General features: G+C 40.0%; 1 protein-coding gene across 6 annotated transcripts in view; it reads right to left on the bottom strand.

Annotated features, from left to right (window-relative positions):
* Positions 1–19,157, bottom strand: part of ccser2a (coiled-coil serine-rich protein 2a) — a 47,291-nt gene that overhangs the window by 12,239 nt on the left and 15,895 nt on the right. For all 6 annotated transcript variants that reach the window (XM_086179853.1, XM_086179855.1, XM_086179852.1 and 3 more), the window contains 6 exons: positions 13,373–13,466; positions 10,212–10,320; positions 9,483–9,657; positions 8,204–8,272; positions 7,891–8,010; positions 4,391–4,561 (listed from right to left, as the gene is read on the bottom strand). In XM_086179853.1, coding sequence (XP_086035979.1) covers positions 4,391–4,561; positions 7,891–8,010; positions 8,204–8,272; positions 9,483–9,657; positions 10,212–10,320; positions 13,373–13,466 — 738 coding nt within the window. The remainder of the gene's footprint in view (positions 1–4,390; positions 4,562–7,890; positions 8,011–8,203; positions 8,273–9,482; positions 9,658–10,211; positions 10,321–13,372; positions 13,467–19,157) is intronic.

Raw genomic sequence — 19,157 nt, forward strand, 5'->3', positions numbered from 1 at the left:
TTCGAATTTTAAAAACACGTGTTTCAGTCAGATTCCCATCCAAAAAAGTAAATGTCAATTATAACAAAATATTAAGAAACTCTGCAAAAAGAAATGTATTTTCATGTGTGAGAAAATGAAAACGGAGAGTTCTGAAAAAGTAATATTACTTTTACATACTTTTGGACAAGTTTTGGTATAACAGCCCTGAAGACAGTGAGTCCTGACAATCATTTGTTTGAAGTGCGTCATCATCTTTTTGCGGAATCTAATTCCATTACATTTTTCCACTCAGATTTATTTATGCACAAATTGAAATTTGCACAAATAGAGCTGCATAGAAACACACATCAAGCCCACAGAACACCAATACGTTTTAGTTCAGACCCTCCAAGGGGAAAGGGTTGCGCAACCCCAGTTTAAACTATGAGTTAAAACCTCCCTGCTGAAGCTCGCAGGGTCTGTCTGTAGCAATCATGGGAAGAGACAAGAGAAACTGGACTAATTAGCCTTTTCTTAGAAATCACTAATATGGTCACTAAACACCACCCTGAGGATTTGCTAAGTTACCTCCCTGTTCAGATTCCCAGAAGCAGATAGTAAGGCTTGGTGGAGAGGGGGAAGAATTCAAAAGTAAAAGCTAGAGTTTTATGCTTTGATCCTACAACCTTTTTCATCAAGTAACAACAGTATTTAGACAAAACCAGGACACTGTGTCCCCGAGATGGCCTCTATCTGCTTGAATCCCCTAATCCACTACACAGAGCTTCTCACACCTGGCCGTAATGTCTCACTTCACTAACTTTGGCAATTAGATCCTCACCTGTCCACGTTGACTGGGCTTTGAGTATAAGGGAGTGTGTGTGTGTGTGTGTGTGTGTGTGTGTGAGTGTGTGTGTGTGTGTGTGTTTGCATTGGTGATGGTGTGTGTCTGAGATGCAAGGGGGCAGATGGAGAGTGTATATGTGTGTGTGGGGTGGGTGGGTGGAGAAGTCATGTCAGGATTTGAGAGGGAAAAACAGCTTCTTTCAACTTACAGCTTAACGGAGCACAAAACCCTTCGATCCTCCTGTCTGCAAATTCTCTTTCGCTTTCCTTTCTTTCCCTCACTTCGACAGCAAATTGATCAAATAAAAACTGAGGTAAGAAGAAGAGAAGTAATACAGAATGACTGATAAATGGACATAAAGAAAAAAAACGAGAGTAGGAGAGACAAAAAGATATGAGGGCAGGTTTTGCGCTGAGGAGAGTAGAATAAGAGGATGTTTAAAAGGCACAGAAAGAGTGGGAGGGTAGCTGTAATTATCCTCTCTGTCTGCCTCTGATGAAACACTGCCGGTTGTGTTGCCATTGTTTCACTGCTGCTGCGTGTTTGTTTATCTGGGTTATTAACAAGGTCGGATACCCCGTCCTCAGTTTGCTGAACTCATTGTTCAGAAACATTGTGTGTGCCCCGCACTTGAACATAAGAGATATATGCAGCAAACCCCCACACATGTGATGATACTCAGTGCCTCTCACACACACACACACACACACACACACACACACACACACACACACACACACACACACACACACACACACACACACACGACACAAACAAGATAAACACACATTGAGCATCCAATTAAAAAACACATATTGTGCTCCGTCTGGAAATTGCTAAAATTATACACTTTGTTGTGAAAGGCAGACAACCGTTTCTCCTGCTGAAATTGTTCTTGCAAGCTTTTTGTCAATATTACTTTTCTATAAGTGACATTTAAGTAACAGCTAACTTCACTCCTCATCTTGCAGCGACAAGTGTTTCCAATATTTTCTTACACACTGACAGAAGCATACAGCTTATTGTGAGTCTTTTCTTTCGGCAAACATACTTCTGGACTCAGTATTGGAGTGTAAACAGATTAAAATGGGAAGCTCGTGCCCAAAGCATTTGGAAGGGATATTTTGTTAAACCCTTCCTACACACTGTGAAGAAGTTAGCGCATGAGCACATCTCTGCTCCCCACAATCACCTGTAATGCTCTGGATCCTTAGAATAGAATAAAGGCAAAGGATGAGTAGGTTGAGAAGCACATATGAAACAGAAAAAACATATGAAGAGTTCTAAGAAGTTGATTTTCATAATAGTGTTCGGCCAGGAACTCAACATTAGACCTCCCAGAGCCAGGGTTTACCGCTGTGCTACTGATGAGGCAACTAGATATGAGTATTAAAGCTATAAAAACATTTTAAACTAGTGGTCTTTGACATTAAAACATTTTTTTTTGGGGGGGGGGGGGGGGTTTGATCTTTTCAGCTTAGCTCTCAGAAATGCTATACAGGTCGAGGGGCTACTCCAACACCCCATACAGCAGCAATTTAAATGTCAGGTAAGAAAAATCATCAGAGGACGGTATTACAGAAAATAAAAAGGAGGGGGAAAAAAAACAGCACAAGTGACACTGTATTGCAATTTGTGAGTAGCACTAAAAAAAGGCAGTGTGATTGTATGTGAGGAACAAGAGAGTATTTGTGGAAAAAAAAAAAGTGCCAAGGGTTACAAAAGAGAATAACAAGGGAAGCAAAAAACACATTAACAGTGTGAAGGTAGAAGCGAAACATTGCACGATGGCAAAGTAGACCTTGCTGAAGGTGATAAACATGTCCATGAATTCCAGGAGCTTTGATAGCATCACATACCTGAGAGAAACTCTTACTCTCTGCTCTTTTTATTGTGTTTAAAAAGGAAAAAAATAAACAAACAAGAAAAACAACCTTTTACAGCAATTTCATGCCCTCCACACTCTGCTCTAGTGATGACTTTTTAATGCAGACATAAATTAAAGTAGATTTTTAAAAATTGAGAGCGGTAAGGAACAAATATCTAGAAGCAGGAGAACAAAGACACAAGAGAAAAGCGCAAACTCTTATTATATCAGAAGTGTTTTTATCCACCAGGTATAACAGGTCACAGATAGATGTTGCTACCATGAGGATGATTCCCAATGAGAATAACTAACCTTGCTTTGGAGGTTGCCGTGGCAACTGTGAAAACCACATGCTCTTGTGGTAAGCAGGGACCCAGCTGTGGTTAGGGAGCTTGCTTGTTTTGTCCCTCTGTGCTTCTTTGTATGCGCCTGTGCACATGCTACATCAAAGGGGCTTTTTTTTGTCCTTACCTGTGGGTCTTTGTGTGTTTGTGTGTGTTAGTGTGTGTGAGCAGGTCAATTAGCGGACTGTGTACTTGGCACCCTACCTGTGGCACGTCTGCTATTGAACTACTGAATCAATATTTGGTTGCCACGCAGCATGCTACCATAGCATGGTGCTGAAAACACTGTATCCATCTATCCATTTCCCACCAGAGCACTTCCTCATCCTGAGTGCTCTCTCTTTCTCTCTCGCGCTCTTCATCTCACCCAACCCTTCATCTTCCTGTTTTTTCCTTCACTCCAACATCAACAGCAGCTTCACAACTCCCTGTTCAGTGTGCGATCTCTGTGAGACAGAGTGACAAGCCTGCTGACAGCCTAATAAACTGTGCTCCATAGAGAGGACATGGTGCAGTCATCAATTCCGATATGGCTAGCCCCAGACAGGCAGCAGGGGAATGGGATGCTGGCAGGCGAAATTAAGTGGAGTGACTCAGCAACATACTAACACATGCATTAGATCACCAGTGTATCTGAAATGTAAATGTTAAGCAGTGCAGTCCATTACTGTTTAATGATGGGAGGTGGCATTTCTGATATGAGACCATGTGCAACGTTTTTGACAATCCAGACTCTCCCGAATGATTAATGTTTTAATATTGCTACATCTCCACTACTGACCTGCTGTATGCTCTAGTGCTGCACTGAATGAAGTAAAGAAATTACAAATGAAACAAAACAGAGTAACACACTCCACTCCATTGTTAAAAATGGATTGTTTTAATTGAGAATGCAGGATATCTTTTGAAGATTTCTGATATAATATTATTTGGAGTTTTAGGTGAGCAGAATCTTTTGTTTGGCGATATTGAACAGGGGTGGTAAATGGAGAGAATATTGGATAAAATACAAGTGAGTTGATTGTGTTGAGGAGTCCGTCTGTGCTTCACTGGTATGAAACAGACCATATTTTAGATTTGGGATGCAGACTGCTGTATTTCAGGTGCTTGTTTAATGTTTTGTGTGTTTTTTGTTATCACATTACAATGTAATGTTACATGTAAAACATTGCATTATCACAAAGTAAGGACGTAGGCAGATCCCTGGAAGAGCAGCAACCACAAGAGTGTACCAGCAGCAAAATATTCATAATTGAACCGCCTCCCTAAAGGTGCACATTTCATTCTAGAAGTGTCAGAGATGTTTCTGTGCAAAACATATGTGAACATGTCAGGAGTGCTATTGTGGGTATTGTTAATATCCGAACTCACAGCATGGCTTGGTGGTCTCCAGTACGTCTGAGTGGCCTTGTCATTATGCTGCTGCATTCGTTTGTCCGTCTGTCTGTCAGTCTGACGTAACGAGGGGGAGGAGGAGGAGGAGGTGGAGGAGGGAGCCCTCTGGTGGTGGCACTGACACCTAACCTGTCTTCGTTGAGCTGACTGTGAAGGCAATGAATGAATGAAAGAAATGAGAATGACAGCTTGCAAATGAAGCAAAGAACAGAGTTATTTTTTATTTTTACTGATTTTCAGTCCGGATCATTGTAATGTTGCATGTAATCACACTGCAAAGTGATACCAAGCTCATTAGAGTGGATGAGCATGATGGACAAATTAGGGATAATGAAGCCCACATTGTAAACGGCAAAAATAATTCACATGGATCATTTAGAATACTGCAATAAGTGCAGCTCTTCTTTTTCATCTGCTTAAACCTCAGCAACAAAAAATTCTAGCTTGTGACTTATTAAACTCACCTCCATACAATATTGAAATATAGCATTAAAAAAACAAATGACAAACAAATCATCCATCCTTTTTTGTAGGGAGGTTGTAAGAATTGAATAATAAATCTACCATTGTCTCTTGCAAGTAAATAAACTCTTACTTGGTTGGGAAGACTATGGTGAAACCTGAAAGAAATGGGTTTTTTTTGGGGGGGGGGGGGGTTGGCCAGCTTTGGTAAAAAAAAAAAAAAAAATTTTTTAAAGCAGCTCAAACAAGAACAAGTGTGAGCAGAGTGCCTCAACAGGGATGGAAACAGTATCCAAAACTGCCTCCTGTCAAGTGCAACTGAGAAATCAGTTTTTTTAATCATTAATAGCTCCACTTTTCTGTCACCCGTTACTTCATTCTCTCCCCTCAGCACTCCACACACACTCTTTACTGTACTTCACTGTGCTCTGCGACAGAATTTCTGCCTGCCACACACAATGTCTATTGTTTTTTTTCACTATGGCATTATGTTTAGTTCAGTCAACTGCATCCCCCTCCCTGTCTCTCTCCTAGCAGTTTACGCTTCGGTTCCCCTCTTTACCTGTACCTTCTTCTTTTTGAACTTTAATATTACCTCTTAACCAATTTTAAGGTCAAGCAGCTAATCCTGTAGCCTTTAGCGTTTGTCTCTTAAATGTCACATGAACCCGATGACTGGCACACTCTCGCCAAACGTTCACATTTTTGTTGAGTAGCTGCAGTAACTTTGTCTGAGCCTTATCTCTTTGTTTTTTGGCTTTGTTATTGTCAAATCTTGAACTGCTGTGATACCAGAAGCCAGGAGAATGAGCATTCCTCTAATACGGTATTTCGTCATAGAGTCAGCGGAGCACATACATTCCACGTGTTCCTGTTATATTCTCATCTATTTATCACAACATACGCTCTCTTTCTATAATCACTCTTTCAGCCTCCACACTCAAAACTGAAAATATGTCCTATCTTATTCTCGCTCTCGATGATTCTTCGGGGTGAGGGTGCAACAATATTGTGCTGGACTGGGAGCCCGCTGTGTAGGTGCTAACTCTAATTGGAAGGATTGTATGCAATAGGGAGAGAGGGAAGCGAACAGGCCATGCTTTGACATTTTGGTATTTCTAGATACAGCGGGGATTTGAATAATGTCAGGCAGGCCTATAGTTGTTTGGCTAACAAGGGAGCCTGTTCAAGACACTAATGAATGTTAGAGAAGAGATGGATCCAGCTAAAAGCAAACAGGAAGGGGGTTATTGGTAAGGCAGTCGTAAGCAAGACACACTCATTTAAGTGCATGTAGGAGTCCAGGAACAGGGTGAGAAAGGATGCTACAGTATCTATTGATCCAACAAGAGATCTGAAGGATGGATGTGTTCATGCAAAGATCATTATCAGTTATTCTGATGATTTATTTAATACTTAAATGTGTTGACAAATTGAGATTAGAATCTCGGCCAACAGTCCGCAATCATCCATCCACGAAGGATAAAAGAATCAAAAAAGAATGAACATTTAAAGAAGCAGGAGTCAGTAAATGTCCATACTGACCTCTTGAAATAAGTGAAAATGATTAAAATAGTAGGGTGATTCACTCAGCAGCTCAACATGCCTCCCTAGCCTACCACACTCTGTCCTCAACATCATTCCAAATACACACTGATTATATTTGAAGACAATTATTTCCGTGGCCTGTTTTTTTTCACACCCTTCCTTTCTAACATCTGATAAAAGAGGAACTGATGCGAACAAAGGATAATGAAAGTGACTATTTGTTCCAAGATATGCCAAACTATCTAATATCTATGAAGACAATTGGTGTCAAGGAGGTGACCTGCTAGATGAGAAGATACACGGTCACCCTACATGAAAATAATGAGTAAACCTAAGTGAGGAAGCTGGAATGAAGGAGTGAAAATGTGTTTAATGCATCAATGCGAAGATTGATTCATATTCCACACATCATGCTGTCATTATAAAGCCTTGATCATTTTCCTTCAGTCAGTGATACAGGTTACCCGAGTTGTAACTATCCAGACTCAAAATGTATACTTCATTTCAAGTCTTTGTGTCATAGAGACAGCGCCACTGTTTGCCCTACAGTTGATACAGCTCCTTGACAGCATCTCTTTATAAAAGCATCTACGTCTTCTTTTGAAGACATGGAAACTCAGGTATTGTATACTGACTCTTTGATTTGTGTGATAATGTCTTGCTATGTCGTAATAGTTCTTCCAAGGTTTTATCTACATTTTCCATGATAATATATCCAACAAGAACATTCAGCCTCTTTTTTGCTATTGCTCTCTTATCTGTGTATACAACACTGATTGTATGTCTGTTTCCTATGGGAAAGGTCAGACAATACTACAAAAATATCATATCACCATTTTTTTTAATGATGGGATGACGATTTTTTCTTTTGATCTCTAGGAATATTTGCAAACACTACAACCTATTAATTTCCTTTTTTTTTACCATTAAAAGAAAAAAGAATGAAAGATTGTATTAGATTTCAGATTGCTTAATCAATGAAAATAGTTTGCTACTCCAAAGCTATTTTTAGATTCAGAAAACAGGGAGACCTCAGGTATGATGCTGAGAAATGTATCATTGGTTAAACTAGTGACAGCAGCTCCCCTGCAAAATTGCTGTGCACACGAAGTCCCCCATGTATCATTACTGCTAATTTCGCTCATAAATATGCAAAAAATACACACATACTGTCCATTAGTCCTTAACATGCACCCTCCTTCTAAAATATGTGTAAAATGTCTTCAAATACATCTTTTATCTGCAATGGAATTCTGGAACGACATATTGCAGCAACAGTAGGCACTGGACATATTCTAGTCTTTCGTGATCTAATATCATCGTATCTCAGGAAAGATCCCACATCAACAGCAGTCATACCTCACATACCATACAGACATACATACACAGTTCTGGAAGAGTTCCAAAAATAAGGCAGTGGGAAAGTTTATCTGGTATTTTTAATTTTTCGCTGTTTTCAGTCTCACCATTTGCTCCCGCTGATGATGTTGAAGCTGTTGACACTGCAATGTGAGTTGAACAATGGTCTTGTCTCGACTCCTCAGTTCATCTCTGAGAACCTGCACTTCCTTAATCAGCTCCTCCAACTGCAAACACACACACACACACACGCGCACACACACACACGCACACACACACGCACACACACACACACACACACACACACACACACATTCAGTTTTCTGTGAGTGTAACACTCTGCCTCAAAAAGGAGAAAAAAAAATACAAATACAAGATCTCCAATCAATCACACTCCAAACCTGATGAAAACTTTCTTACCTGTGATGCGGTATTGGTTTTGTCTTCAATCTCCTCAGCAACATCTGCTGGCAAGTCTGTATCCTCAAGCTGGAAACAAACAAACACACACAATTATACACACAAGCACACAGTGAGCACGATCAATGATAATTGCCTTAGGCATGCCTCAAGAGCTACGTTTCGCTGCAAGTTGGAATATTTTTACTCCTTAGCACATATACTTTTCCTGACCCTGAACTGTCAGCCACCGGTGCTGGATACCTGAGGCAAAGTTGCTAAGTATGTTTTTCAGCAGTCAATACATCTATTTCACTGAGTAGAACAAATGTCCTCCCTATGAAAGCTGCTAAATGAATGAATCCAGCACTTGTTTATGTTTTTCCCAAAGTGGGTCCAGATTTCATTTTGTCTTTCAGTGCAACATTACACTACACATGCTACTTTCATTGATTGTTTTCCCAATTACAGCTTCATCATTTGATGTTCTTCGACAATGTCAGATTTGCACCAGGATTGGATGAAAAAAAAAAAAAAGTAAATCTCCAAATTTGAAGGTTATAACAAATATGTGGGAGTTTTGCTAAAAATTAACAGTGGAAATGTAAGGAGTTATTGTTTTCTGTTAATGAATATTTCTTCAGGCATCTCGCAAAAATAAAGCAGCATTAAATTACACATGTTCGTCATAGGTAGAGCGTGTGTTAAACTAGATATCTGACATTTAATGGAAACATCAATGGGCCATCTGCATCAATAAAAGAGCATTTAGGACAGAGTTACTAATGCACAAACATACACTGTCTAACCTCTTGCTGCTACACAGTCAAAGCCTTTTATATCAATGGAGAGCACAATGAGCACATGTGAAGGAGACCTTTATATTACAGTGCACACATAAAAATATCATTTTTTGTGCTGCAGAGGGTAAATTGAGTCAAGGCATTCAAGATAATGTTGTTTTCCAGAATGTTCAGCACGAGGGGCCGTGTGTTTCGATTGGCGTTGTGTGTTTTGATACAGTGTGGGTTTTGTTCTTTCATCTTTGATGCAAGTAGACATTTTTACAGCTGACATCTTCATTGTATTCTTCCTCTTTCCTGTCACTATCCCTTCTTTCAACTGAATGGCTTTCTCAAAGACAGATGGATTCATTAAATGATCAGTTTCTCAGGAGCACAAATAAACACACACAAGCACAAATGCCAGCATACAGACAAATCCCCTTGCAACACAGAGAGGAGGCATGGCACATGATAACAAATTGACAAATTCATTGACAGCTTTCTTTGGGTCAAACCTGTAGTAAGGATTTGAGCCTCAACAACTGGTTCTTGAGCAAGCTGCAGTCCTCTGTCATGTGTTCAAGCGTGAGTTCATCCAGCGTTGCCGCGTGCTGCCTGCTCTCAGAGGGGACGGGTTGTGAGGACATCCTTGAAGTCTTGAGACCATCATAGTGCTGGAAGTATTGAGCCCTGACAAAGAGAGTTGGACAGAAGTCAGAAAGAAAGGCAATCACAGACAGTGTGTCATGAAGCATTTATATGTTTAAAGAGATACTTCAACTAAAAAGTGCATTTCAAGTAGTCACAAATAGGTTTCTGGAGCTCACAAAGACATTTTTCCTCCTTGTATGACTCAACTGTGACTCCAAAAGTCAGAAAACAACAGGTATATACTGTATATTTAACTTGAAGCTGCTGGCAATACTGACTGCCAACTACTACCAACAGCAAATCTGCACAAAACATCTTTTTACTCAAACGTATGGTCGAGTGTTATCAAGGGGTTTTTCATCCTGCTGTATAGCAAGTAATCTACAATCTTGACATGAATGATTCCGAACAATGTGTTTTAAAGTTCGTTCACTGACATTTTGGGCAGTTTTATGGTTGTTACAGGTAGCTGAATAGAGCAATCAAGACATGAGTGCTTGACAGGCTAAACACACTTTATGGGTAAAGCATCTTACTTTTATTTATGTTTTTGAAAATCTTTGGAAATTGGAAATCTTTTAAGCACAATAAACCTGCTATCATTGTGAAAGTGGTCCGGTCCACTCCAGCGAAGATGCTTGCGGCGCTGTCCCTGTCGACGGGCCCTCTCTGAGCGCTCAACGTGAGACATCCTATCAATGTCTAAAAAAGAAAGATTGGAGTACAATGAGCAAGAGTACATTTGCAAAGCTGATTTTTTTTTATTTTGTGGATGCAATTTATACGCAGGAAATAAAGGTTCAAGAAAACCACCTTTACTGCTGTTGTTTGTTGAAACGTGTTCATGCAGCAAAGGTGAGAATTTGGTCTCTGATTTTTATTCAAGCTACACACGAGGTACACACCAGCAATCTTAGGAAAAAATGCACCGTATCAGCCAATTTTTCAGACCTTCTTGTGATGAAAAGTATTGTGCATATTTCAAACACTCTTTTCTCGAATATCTGAATATAAATCAGGATCTGATCCATCACCCTCTATTTCTCTCTATCTGCACCATCGAATGCAAACATACACAGACACACACACACACACACACACACACACACAACGAGTCGTTTAATTTTCAAGGAGGTAAAAGGACAAAGTATTTGGCGACACTCAAACAGCATATAGCTGAGAAATGAACCATGACCACAACTAAATTGACAAATACCAGAGCACGAACCCCCCCAGGAAATCAAAAAGACCCTTTACTTTCTATATGCCAGATAGTCTTTAGAGACAGAGAGAGGGAGAAAGAGACAAAAAGATAGAGAAATACCAGCAGGCTGAAAGATCTGATGCAAGCACTGATGGTTAAATTCCTTTACCCTGAATGTCACCACGTAGCACAGGAGCAGACTGCCGGTGTCATACTGAACTGTTACATTCCAGGATACTTGAGGCAACTTGCAAATTCCAGATAACTACTTTTTCAAATCTGAAAAAGTCATCATGGAAGTAGTGTCCTACAGTGGTAATATATTCCAACTGGGGTAAAATCCATGAAAGCGGACAAACTCTGGGAAAAAGAAAAAAAAAAAAAAAAGACTCCTTGTCCACTCAGCTGGGAGAGCAGTTAAAGGGACAGAAAGAGAGAGAGTCAATCTCTGCTCCCGCCCTGCCTGGCCCGGACTTTGTTGTCAAGCTTGTTTTTCTGGGAACTCCCTAGGAACTGGAGCTGGGGAGAGATGACTATGGTGGTGTTAAGAGAGCAACTTGGTTTGTGTCCAAGCTAGGAAGTCACCAGCTGAGGCAATCAAAGGGGGAAAATCTGGGGCCTCTCACAGCACGGGACCTGACAGCTGGATGAAAATGTTACACGAGGACCCCCTTTTTTTTTCCTCCTCCTCCTCCTCTCTTCCTGTTTGGCGTGAGACTATGCAGTCAAAACACCCTTCCATATCCATGTCTCAGGGCCTGCCTTGTGGGCTTGGTCTAACTGGACTCTTAGGCTTTCACTCCCTCCCATGACACAGGAACTAGCCATGAGACAGGGAGCTATAAATATGAACCCTTCCCAAAAAGGAGTAGGAAGGGAACGACACCGGCATTCACATTCTTTTGGCGTGAACATTCCTCTGCCCCCCTCTCTCTCCCTCTGTCTCCTTCTTCTAAAAACAAGTGTGTCACTGTTTACAGACATGAAGAAGAACGATATCGGCTGAGGAAAACTGGCTGCTGCCTACAGTAACACTCATGCAGCAGCCATGAAAGGAATCATACCATCATGAAAATTGCTGCTGCCACTTAGGAGGTAACATGATCATCCTCATCCACAAAAACTTGAGGATGGAAATGATCAGATTTAGTAGGATGATAGAAACTAGGTTGAGGAACAGATTTGGATCCGGAACTGATGGCATGTTATCCCCTTGGTAGAGGCAAGCACTCTGCGAGTGCCCTTTAATTTTCCAGGTTTTCTCGGAACTGTTTAAGAGATGCTGATTGATTTTTAAGGTCATTTCGGTGGCTCAAGTTAATATCCTTTTGGGCATTCGGAGTAACACAATACAAATTAAGAGCATGACATTGTAACAGCCATAAAGCTGAATTAATGCCTCTTTGGAATCATTTCAACAGGTAATCCTTCATGAGATTTCTTACATGGTTGTTGCATTACAGAATGATGTACCTAATAAACAACAAACTGTGTTTGTGTGTGTACGACTTGACCACAAGTATATAAGCCTGGGTCTGCACAAAGTATCTCACAGCAGCATAAGTGACCTCTGTCTATTGCATTCTGTGGTGCTGAAGGAAGCCTTGTTACACACACTGAGCTAGTCAGTGTCAGAGACATTCCACATCAAACTAAGTAATTCAGCACAACTGCCAGGAATCTGACTAGCTGCAGGACCGAAAAGGAAAAATTCACTTGGTAGAATTCATGACAGATGAGGTCAGTATTTCTTAACCAGTCCTCCTCTAATATATGTGACACACGCGCGCATGTGCGCTATCTGATGAATCTATAATAACGTCAACACTATTACCGTGACCTCATTACTTAACACATGAAACCCATTACTATTTTACTCAGTTTTAATGAGATTGGTACTTGATTAAATTTACAAAGTGAAAATGAGAGAAAGAAAAAATTCAACGGCAGAGATTACATTAGATAAGATATCCCCAGTGGGGTGAGTGATGTCACAAAAAATAGTATGCAATTTAACTAATCAGCCAGGCAATCACACTCTGGTTGTTTAAGTTCAATGTGCAAATGTGTATTTTTTTTCTGTTCATATCAGCACAGACAGACAGCTGATGGAATACTCTGCTAATTCAGCTGTCATTCAAAGCTGGATACATAGTATATATACATAGTATATGAAATAGATTTAAGATACCAAATAATAACGACACATAACAAGCAACATGATGTCCTTTAAGAGGTTTTAATGGATGTTGCACATTCAAATTTTCACCCAAGGCAATGAAGGGTTCAGTTTATTCAAACCATTTTATTCCACATAATAAATATATCATGGAAGGATATTGCTGGAAAAAGTAAGTGCAGTCATTGGTTATGCATTCATTTACCATTATGATCACATCAGTTTCACCGGAGGTGTCCATTTATAGAAAACAACGGGCCAGCTGATGTGACTAAAGGTTCTGACACGGCGGCAGAAAGCTTTGCGAATTTAAATCTTGTGTGGGAATTGCAGCACATGAGATGTGTATCTGTGTTTAGTTGTATACTGACCATGCAAGCCATCCTCTGGGAGGTCAACGTCCAGCATAAGGTCATCATCATCCAACTCTCCGGTGCTGGGAGGGTCCAGGTTATTCAATATATCCTGGGAACCGCAAAAAAAAAAAAAAAAAAAAAATCACATGTAATTCTCACTCTGTTTTAAGGCATCAGACAGCATTAGAAACACATTACAGGCACATTATGGGGACATTAGAGTCATTATAGCATTTTGCCTTGAGACAAAAGGGATTTGGCTCTGGAAAACCAACTGCTGGGAGACAAATATTAGACATCAGAGGCTAGATGCATGTAACCCTGAGTGGATACAAGAGAAAACAGAAATTTACATATATGTTGAGATGCAGTCTTTGCCTAATCAATCTGGCAGAGCAGCTTTATGTTACTATGCATCAGAGTAAAAAGCTGCTTTTACACTCAGCTCTTTGGTCCACTAAATAAATCCTGGTGCATTTCAGCACATGGTCCAGTTCATTCAGGCTGGTGCAGGGGCTCATTCGAACTCTAGCGAGGTCCAATTGACTAAAAAAAACAAATATAGGAAGTAAACCAAAAACATTTATTTTATTGTCTCACATGTGGAAGACGAAACACTAAAGGATTGACTGTGTTTGTAATGCCTTTGCAACATTTGTTAAGTTCCTTTTTTTCTTGAATGATTCTTGATGACTCTTATCATATCAATAATATCTTATGAAGCGCTACCGTAACTTTCTACTGTTTCACATAATTCTCTCACTCCTCCATCGACACAACGGGATGAGGATGATTAATGGAACGGGCTTGTGGGGAAAAAAAACACGCTCAATTATGACTGATGAAACAAATGTTTGGAAAAAAAAAAGTGACAAAAGCACATCTTATGACAACCTCAAAATATGCGGTTAGTCTGAACGCTACACTGCCTGTCAACAGAATAATTCAAAGCATGCCCAAAAGCAAAGGAAACGAATCAATAGTTCAAAGCATTATTTTTTCAAGGCAATTTTGTGCCTCATGAAAGTAAATTGACAGGGCTTTGACAAGAAGACACAAGCATAAAATTACTCATTATGGAAAATCTCATGTGTTGCATGATAACTGACTGGTACTCAAGGTTTCAGATTTAATGAATGAAGAATACCGAAGGAAATGGAATAAACAAAAAAGACAGTCCTCCAAACACTGTCAAGTGAGAAGTGGCTGGAATCTTTGCGTGTGAGTATCAACCAATCTCATCTTCCCTTCCCTCTTCTTCCTGTCAGTCTTTTCCCTTTCACCCTATTGCTCTTATCTCTCTAAATATAAAAGATTTTGCTAATACAGTTAAAAAAAAATTACATGAAGAAGAAGAATACATGTATTTAAGCAGAGCAGTTTCACTCAGAGCAATGATATCTTTGTCAGGAACAAACTGCTCCACATATTTCTGTAGCACGACAGCGATAAAATGGCACCACAACTACACTACTGAGATAAAGTACATTGCTGATAGAAGTGCATTTTTCCTTGGCTCCATTTAGACCAGTTATCTGTGAAACTAGCAGCCTGATGGTTCTTCAGTGTGTTTCTCCGTACACCAGTGACACACTGACTAGCAGCAATGTGTCCTCAAACTGTGTCTACACCTTCCCATTAAGCCCCAGGAGTGATTTGAGTTATTATGTGTGTGGCAAAAGTCTCAGCTCACAGTTTGTCATCAGCTTGAGAGAGGAGAGAGATTTGGTTCTATTAAACAAATGGTTGGTTCTCCAAGACCAAATGTGGGTGTGGAACCGTACTGTGTACCCCCTTCTTTACTTCAGAAAGTTTAGAGTATTTTGGGCTTCCATAATTGTGTAAAATGGCTCTGAGTGCTAAGTGTTACATAAATTTGATATATTATTATTATTATGCATGATAAAAAGTTTAATCTGCCATCTATGTTTTCCAAAACTTTCTTTTACTCATTAACTTGCTGGCTTTTAGACTTTATCCACAAATATATTTGGGTTTTTTATTTCTTAATATTATCAAAAAGGAAACTGAGACTTCTCTAAAGAATTAAAATAAATAAGTCACAATGTTCTCATTCAGTTCTGGTTCAAATACCAATATTGGAAATGCCTCCCATACTGGATAAACGTGTGGGATCTGAATAAGTGAGTGTGAGAGTCTGTGTACTGATCATACAACACATAATTTATTAGGCCCTGAGTCCCGCTACTTCCTCTCTGGCTGATATTACACACAGGAAATCAATTATTTTCTCCACTCTAAAACAGTAGTGGAGCCAACACAGGAAGTTGTGCTGCACTTCCACTGGCAGCTACTGTTTAGAACAGAAAAGAGGAATTTATTGATAAGTAACATTAGCCAGACAGAGCTAGCAGAATAACAATGAGGTGATATTTTAGATGGTAAAATCCAACCAATAAAGTAGTGTGAAGTCTGTAATTTGGATGATAAATTGAAGTCTTAAAGGCTTCATTCTGTTAATGTATGTGTGTGATAATCTCAGCCAGATCACACAACAATGATGAAACCATACCACTTCCATGAAGTACACATTGTACGGTTTTTAAACAAGTACACATTTATATATTTTTTTTTTCTTTTTAACATAGTGGTGTCTCATCAGCACTTGTATCAGGTATCAGAATCTGTGAGAACCTTCGCACAGGTATCAAGGCCAACTGTGGCTTCAAGTAAAATCTTCAATCAATAAGCTGATTACAAACTCAGCAAAAGTGGGCTTGCTTTTATTTTGCCATTCCACTACTATGTTGTTGCAGTTTAAGTTCTTCAATGAGCGTGAGACAGTTGAGAGACAAAATGGTGATAGAAAGCAGCATGACAGTGATCTGTAAAACAGCAGGCCCAGCTGTGGTCAGTAAAGGCTACCATCTCAGGAATGACTCAGACCACTGCAGTCACAGGCAGAAATCTGTGCCTTATGTCGGAGTGTGAGTGTCAGTCTGTAAAAGAGCCACTCGAAGCCCCAAAAGATGATGCTGTCAATTCAAAATAAAGACAAACAAAAGAAGGTGAGCTATGAGCCTCATCAATGCAACTGCATGGTCTGTTCACTGGCAGCATGTTGCATAAATAGCTAAGCACTCTGAAGACAAAAGGCTTAAGTACCTCACTCATTTCAACACTAATGACTTGACCTGTCTCATCCTGGCTACACAAAAGCCTCAAATTAGAGGCAAAATAAATAAATCAGGGATAAGAGACAGCAAAGGAGGCAAGTGGAGAAACTTAAGGATTAGAGAACTACCATGAAACTGGTTGAAAAGCAGAGGGAGAACTGTGTGTGTGTGTGCGTGTCTGTGTGTGTGTGTGCGCGCACGCGGGGAAAACCTCATCAAGTGAAACATGAAAAAAACTGCCGAGATGAGGGAAGAAAATGCCAAATAAACACAGCTACCTGAGAAAAGGGATTGGCGCTGACAGAAGAACAAGAGGGAAAAGGTAAACATTCGAATGTTTTTCAATGGTAGCTGAGAAGAGAGCCTTTGGGGTGTTACTGAAAGGAAAATGTATTTCTTTTAATGAGAGAAAGTCCAAGATACACGGAACAAAACTCAACGGAACTTAAATTTTTGTGAGAAAAAAAACAACAACAACTTAGAACTTCCCACAAATTTTGTTTGACCGGGCTCAGTATGAGACACAGCTGGGCAGAAGGCAAGGGACGAATTATTGTGTCCAATAACTGTCCATCCCCCTTCGCTATAACAAGCCGAAAAGCATCAGTGTATGGCCTCCTTCTTTTTCAGGCCCTGCTCTTACTCTTACAATACACATTCATGACTGTTGACAACTTACAAGACAAAATATAATAAGCATTCTCGCAAACTTCAAAACAGTTTATCTATATATTGTGCTCAGGTCTGCTTCTTCAATGTATGAAAAATTGTGCTGAGGCCAGGAAAACATTATCAGTCACCGTGAGAAGTGCGCCCCCCCCCCCCCCTTTAACAATGCCAGTTTTCTAAAAGCTGCTACTGTACCAAGCTGCATGGTGCATCATGGGAATGTTATTATGAGCTCAGGTAGCCCACTCCTTGATTCTGCACAGAGGCATACGAATGCAGATAGAGTCATATACAGCTAGAAAAAAAAACATTGGTACACACAAACTAGGGGCATTTCTCACACACACACACACACACACACACACACACACACACACACACACACACACACACACACACACACACTGTGGTGACTTAAGGATGCACAGTGCCCCCAAGTGGCCTGACAACAACACTGCAATGTGAACCTGCAATGGTCTCATGCCAACAAGACAAAAACACAGTGTCAATGGCATAAATGCAATAAAGACTAGTTGCATTTCTTTTTATTAGCTTAGAGCCATGATGGAATGGCTTGTCATGTGGCTTTCATCACAAGAGGGCCAGATTATCCGTATTTCTCAAACCCAAGCTGCTAAGAAGCAGCTGCAAACAGCAGATTTGATGCCTCAACATTGCCATTACAGACCACATAGATTATGTAAGATAAATACCCATGAATCATGAATCACTTCTGGACACAGACCATGCTTTGTAAATGGATTATGTTCATGCTTTTCTTATGGTTATTACATGGAGCTATTTGCTCAGTAAGCAAGGGAAGAATGAGTAAGAGACAGAAACAGATGGAAAGAAATCACAAGAAAGGGGAGAGAGCTAGAGAGCTATGTGCATGCAATTACAGTAAGTGAGCCCATTTCCTCTAATCAAATAGCTCAGTTAAATGCCGTATATCAAAGGCAGATTCTCAATCGAGCTGATTCACGTGTCAGACATCACTCACTAAGTCTCATTCTCTCCTTCACTTGCTGGTCCTTCGCTTTTTTCCTCTCCAACTCCCACTAAGCAAACCTTTCCCTACACGATAGTCTCTGCTCCCTTTTTCTCTGTATCTGATTTGTACCTACTAAACATAAGCCAGTGCCTCCGATGAGTCTTGCTCAAACAGATGAGAGCAACAAAACAGCTATATATGATACAGATTATTTGGTCGGCCATTTCATTGTCTTTTTTCATATTCCACAGTCAGGGTACACTCAGTCTAAAGGCATTCATTCATCTCAGCAGATTTCATTTTTCTCCTTCAGTTCATTGCTGCACTGATGCAATACCAGCCTGCAGTCACACTCACAGCAGATAAACATCCACCACTTCAACACAAACTAGTACTCTTGTGTCTGTTTTTCTTTACAAAACAAACTGACTCAACAACTTCACCTGTCTAGCTGCACTCTGAACATGATGTAATTTGTGGAGATTTTATTTGGAATATAATATAAAAGCCTTTGCATAATTCATAGTTTTCAGTTAACCACCAGATGGAGAAATACACCAAGTGTTGCCTGAGTCACTGTTGTCTGTCCACAGTTATGGAATGAAAAAAAATCTTTAGACTCGTGAAAAATGTGAAAAATTTCAGAAGGCCAAACACCCCACATGATGCTAGCTGAACTAATCTACATATACATACTCTTTAAGACATGCTGGATTACTGTTTGTGAAACACACATGGCAGAGGCACACATGCTTGCACTGACATTAATGGTTACTGCTTGCTATGCACGCATACATACAAACACACACACACACACAAACAAACACACACACACACACACACACACACACACAATCTCTCTTCTAATTGTGTTACTCTTGGCAAAAGATCAATTTAGCACTGTGAGCAATAATGACTTGTATTCCATCTGTAAAATGCCAGAGAGCATACCGAAAACTGCACATTATATTTTCCCACACCCACAGGTGGTCTACCCATA

The sequence above is a fragment of the Aulostomus chinensis genome, chromosome 16 (genome assembly GCF_037954235.1).
Source record: "Aulostomus chinensis isolate RoL2024-O1b breed Wild chromosome 16, RoL_Achi_v1.0, whole genome shotgun sequence".
NCBI lineage: Eukaryota > Metazoa > Chordata > Actinopteri > Syngnathiformes > Aulostomidae > Aulostomus > Aulostomus chinensis.